Raw genomic sequence first — 5,450 nt, 5'->3', positions numbered from 1 at the left:
ACGTTCTTTTTTTGAAATTCAAACTATAAAGAAAATTTTCACCCCAGTTTGGCGAGTACCATAGACAATAGAATATTGATTCAGTACTAAAAGAGCGCCTTTGTGAAATTTTAATTGACAGATTATAATACAGGAGCAGAAAAACATTTTTCATCACTTGAACGGTCATGAACTCTGCCACTTGTTGTCGGTGTAGTTAAAAGCCTTGTAAAGTCTTTCTATGGCAAATTGCACTGCGTGGCGGTCACGAGAACCGTCACTGTCATTGAAATACAAATAAAATGAAAGCATTTTATTTCAGACAGTAGGTATAGTTGCATGTCCATATGGTGTTAGTAGGCACTTACAACCTTACAATAATAACGCATAGAAACCTAGTCCGCACACACTAAGTGAGGCAAATTGAAGCGCTCCCAAAGGGCCTACACGAGCAGGCGGGCCTTCAGTGCTCAAGGTCAACTTGCACCGCGCATAGCTCCAGAATTTTAGCTAAAAATGACGAAATGTGCGGTAAATGAGTGTAAAAATACGTCAGACAAACATAAAATAGATACTAACATCACATTCCACAAGGAAGTAACGCGTTTCAACTTGTATTTTTATATAAATATTCACTAAAACAGAAAATTAACCTACTACTAAAACTAGCCTACATGAATTTGATTTTTGCCTCACTTGTGACAGTTCGTTTGATATGAAACTATCATTCTATGCCATATGCGTTATTATTCTAAGGCTACAGATCATTTTCTCGCCGCCTGTACCTACATCAAATTGGAATACATAAGACATTCCAATAAAATGTAGGATTTCCTTGATACTGGCATCTAAACTAGATCAATAAAATCTGGATCAGACATTTATCATTCAGATTTATCGTTAAACATTTCGAAGAAACTCGTATGTAAAAGAAGCATTTAGTTTATTACGTGATATGTCGCGTCCTTATGTCATTAATAATAAAATTGTGATGATCACCGATACGTCTTTGGTAGGATTTATGAATATAACCACGCGATTGGATATTTAATCGATTTTAATAGTACAAAATATATTCTATAGTGATAAATTGTGTTACAATATGAATAATTGGTAAGAGATGATTATTAGCGTTGGTCATTGTCAACCGAAATAGTTTAATGTGTATTTTCGATTAGTCATAAATATGTTCAAATAGCATTTCATCGCGATAATGGATAAAGCTTTTTCCGTCATACAGATGACCTCAGGAGGTCTTTTAATTAATTTATTTTGTTAGCGCAATACTTTTAACTACAACACTTTCAGCAAATACCAATTATACAGACCATTTTAAAAATGATGACCTCAAAAGCATTCATTTATTTAGGATATTCATATTCCATAAAGTAAAATTATTTGAATTTACAACTACTAAGCTTGTTTATTTACCGGTTGTAATTATTAAGTGTGCCAATTCCGTGAAAGAGATATCAAAAACCTGATATCGATATTGTCACATTGACAAATTGTCAGCTGTGAATTTGTAGTATTGTTAGGTTAGCCAACCGGAGTACGTTTACGCGGGAGATACGGATGATAGAGTCGCCATACTGGTTAATGACTCCGAAAGAATCGGATGTGTGCCAACTCATGAACTCATCGTGTTTCACATTTTTAATCGAAATATATCCGCGTGATCTGCTGAACCGTTGTTATATTGTACTCTTAGGGCATCAAGATATAGGCGAGTAAATTGGCCCCATTAAATTGGCCTCGTACGACGTACCATCCCTTTTCATGTACGTCTTGCGCATCTTGCAAGACTTTTCACCGCGATGGCGAGCATTACCATGAAGGCCATGGATACAGATAAGAAGAAGATTGGCCCCACAGGCTCTTTTATGTATCAATGGATTTAGTAATTATCATGTTTTCTTCCTGTGCGCGTATTTTATTTACCTGTATTTGAGTCATCTGATCCAATTTGCCCTTCTCCTGTAGAGACTTCAACTTGCCGCACCACTCATCTCTCTGGTCGTAAGCCAGCGTTGACGACTCAAAGAGATCAGTGAGGAATTTCTTCCCTTTGCCCAAGACCGTCAGCATTTTCTTCCAGCAATGGTTGAACAGGTTTCTAGAAATTGCGTAATTTAATATTTCTTTGATCAAAGAGTCAACGTACAGCCTAAGAAATCTTCGAAGGTAGTACTTAGGTTCAACATTATTCAAAATTGATCTACGCGGTCTGTACTAATAATTCTCTTCACTTCAACTCCTGAAATCGTCAATTAAAACTTATCCTAAACTGCCTCCGTGGTTGAACGATTACCATGCCGATTGTGACGCAGAGGTCCCAGGTTCGATTCCCGGGTTGGGAGAAATATTTGGATGGCTTACATTTATTTCTCTCGTGAGTTTGGGTGTAATTTTTGGTTGTCCATGGCACCCGCGACACAGGATTCCCCTAGCGCGGGGCTATGTTGAGTGTGTGCGTTATTTATAAAGTTTTAAAACCTGGATACAGCAAACTTTACAAAGTCACTACCTGTGATCTAATTTGCACTGTGTGGGCGCTAGACGAAGATGTCCCGATTTCGATTCCCGGCTAGGACCAATTTGGGAAAAAACTTTTTTAAATTGGTTCTGATCTAGGTGTGTGGAGTGAATTACATTGCTCTGAAACTCAAACTACGTTATTTACTGAAATTTCCTAGTCTGAAACCAGGTACGTAATTAGTGTGATTAATTGGCACATTATTTACGTGTCAGATACGAACTATTTGTGCGTTTGATGAATCTGACATTCTGTGACGACCATCTTCCTGCTCCATTATCGTCTGACCTTGATCACTGAAGACCAATTCAACGAGTCCAAACTCAGCGAGTCTATGTTTAATAAAGCTGAGTCCACCTTCAGATTCGTAGGGCAAATGAGATAGAAGCAAGTCCCCAGCTGGGAATCCTCACTACCTGTCCTTAAGCATATTATCAATCTCTTCTCGAATTTTAAGGTTCTCGCTTTGCACGCTGTTGAATCTCTTTTGCGTTGTCTCCAGTCTGTTCTCAGTCGACAGAAGACGCAACTCGCTTTGGTATCGCCTCCGGTTCAGCTGTTTTGAAAGAAAAAAGTATCATAGATAACATTACTACTGTATTATCGTATTAATCACTGAAGAAACATGGAGCAAACACTTGACTGGATTTTTTGGACTTTTTTACCGTTGGTCACATATTCATACATCATATTGTTGATAGAGATTCTTTGACAATGAGATTCTTTTAAAATGGATTGGTAATCTTTAAAAATGCCTTACCTCTCCTACACTTGTAGTAACAGCTTTTTTTAGTTCCAACATTGCTTTGCTTTTTCTGCTTAGCAAGTCCTCTATTTGTTCCATTAATGTGACTCCATCTGTAACGAAGAAGCCAAACAACCAATCAATATATTATTATCAAAATTAGCTTTGATTTTGATATGGAAGCAATTTCTTCTCATTCGCATTGACTTCATGATCCTTACGTGATTAAAATACACTTTTGTTTTTTATTTGTACCGTTATTTTTATCAAATCTAAAAATCTAATATTTTCTAAATTTTTCAAGATACTCTTGACAATAGTTTCGTTTCATGCAGAACCAATAATTATATGTGCAGGTTTGCTTAACCGGGCATGTCATGAGTTGTGCTTAATGGTCCGAAAGAGCTAATTCACAAAGTTCAGTTTTTCCACCGCGTATATAATGAATAACATTATCTAAACATGTTCCACTTCCGAGTCTTGTGGGCTCTTTAACTGATAATTTAAGATTATAGCTCTCGATCAGCTGGATAAACGAGGTGATATATTTGGATTTTATAAAAATATTTACATTAAAGTCTCCGTATACTATAATCTTGTTTTTGTTATTAGATATAATTAGGTTCAGAACATCATCAAAATGGTTAAAAGATGACTGAAAATGTCTTGTAGTATCTTTAAATTTCGGTCTCTATATACACTCAGAATTACTATTTTATTTTATTAGTTATATTTATTTATCCAAATGGACTCATGTTCTTTTATCGCCGTGTCTATCACATATGTTTTATGTTGTGATATTTAAAAGAAATTATGATTGTGATTTCACCGTCAGCCTCTTTTTGTGTTTTCATCATCAGTAGCACCGACCTTTTCATCTCTCTTTTCATTTCTCTTTCGTTTTGCTTATGGCGGCCCGAACGTGCTATCTGAAAAATTAACGCTTGTTAAAAGTACTATTTAGTTATATTACTGTTAATTGTAAACGTATATTTATTGTCAACTTATTGGCTGTGCACCATATTTGGGATCTATGAGGAAGCGTCACGCATTATACATTTCGTTGTTTGAACAAACCAATACTTGTCCTTGGCTACAACATTGTAGACTGAAATGCGGTACAATAAAGTGTTTGTATTTAATGCTTACGATATCATATTCGTAGACTGATTAAAATTTATATTCACCTTCAGATCTTTCTTGAGACTGATATACTCGTCCTTGAGGACCTTAAGTAACGCATCAGAACGACGGAACTGGGGATGAACTCCGGACTTTTCATCGTTGCGATTTTGCTGGATTACACGCACCTGGAATTAATTGCAACACAGTGTGAGAACTTTAGTTACTACCTTTTTATGATTACCAGGTGATGGGATGAACAAGTCGTGCGCTTGGTGGTAAGCAACATACTTATCCATAACAATTGCAGCGCCACGCAGAGCTTTAATCGCTAAGACCAGGTACTGTCACTGCACACGTCACTCTGAGCGTGGAGTTCTACTGTAATATGTTGAATTGTAGTTGTGATCGGGGCTCAGCTACTATGTTTTCTGAATTCCTAGTCTTAGTTAAAGGTTAATATTCGAACCTGTCTCTGTAGTCTGAGATGTTCGTCTTCCATCCTCCTCAAAATTTCACTTTCAGAGAAGTGATTATCAGGAGATAGCATGGTATCGGCCATTTTTAGTCGATTGTAGTAAAAAGAGTGTTATAATGTAAATTTAATTATAAATCAAACTAAATAAGATAAAAAATTCCGCTGAATTGCCGAAGCCTACTTGATTTGTTTGTAAATATCTCTCTAGTTTTTTTTTCAAGTTTTTTATTGAATGTCACGATGTTATACTACCATGATATTCAATTTGCTCCACTAGTTTGTTATAATTTATTAATAACAAATATCAAACACGTTTTTGGTTGTTTTTAACGACTTTTTATGCCGTGGCGCCATCTGTGAGAAATCTGACTGGTTGTTACGTACGTTACAGTCTTACGTATGGTGAGCACGGAGTCACTTCTAATATCTTTATTGGATCACTGAGACAATGTACACGGGCACAAAATTACAAAATTTCACCAGCATCCTTATCCTTCAAAACAGCAGAACAGTAATGTAAATAATGGGTATAGGGACTCTTGCATAAGGAGCTGAAGAGCCTATGCAGACGCCCTATTTCCACAGGTAAA

At 36.4% G+C, this 5,450-nt stretch overlaps 1 protein-coding gene across 1 annotated transcript in view; it reads right to left on the bottom strand.

Moving 5' to 3' along the window:
• The window catches only part of LOC113227797 (meiosis-specific nuclear structural protein 1-like), an 18,294-nt gene extending 13,305 nt beyond the window's left edge, over positions 1 to 4,989 (bottom strand). Inside the window, exons 1-6 of the mRNA XM_026460814.1 lie at positions 4,852 to 4,989; positions 4,448 to 4,570; positions 4,090 to 4,189; positions 3,276 to 3,373; positions 2,932 to 3,071; positions 1,921 to 2,095 (exon numbers count right to left, since the gene is read on the bottom strand). Of these exons, the coding sequence (XP_026316599.1) occupies positions 1,921 to 2,095; positions 2,932 to 3,071; positions 3,276 to 3,373; positions 4,090 to 4,189; positions 4,448 to 4,570; positions 4,852 to 4,944 (729 nt within the window). The 5' untranslated portion in view covers positions 4,945 to 4,989. The remainder of the gene's footprint in view (positions 1 to 1,920; positions 2,096 to 2,931; positions 3,072 to 3,275; positions 3,374 to 4,089; positions 4,190 to 4,447; positions 4,571 to 4,851) is intronic.
• Between the last annotated feature and the right edge of the window lie 461 nt (positions 4,990 to 5,450).

Source organism: Hyposmocoma kahamanoa, unplaced genomic scaffold, assembly GCF_003589595.1.
Source record: "Hyposmocoma kahamanoa isolate Upper Pololo Valley unplaced genomic scaffold, ASM358959v1 217, whole genome shotgun sequence".
Taxonomy (NCBI): domain Eukaryota; kingdom Metazoa; phylum Arthropoda; class Insecta; order Lepidoptera; family Cosmopterigidae; genus Hyposmocoma; species Hyposmocoma kahamanoa.
Note: the sequence above shows the minus strand (reverse complement) of the source record. Positions and strands in the feature narration are given on the sequence as shown.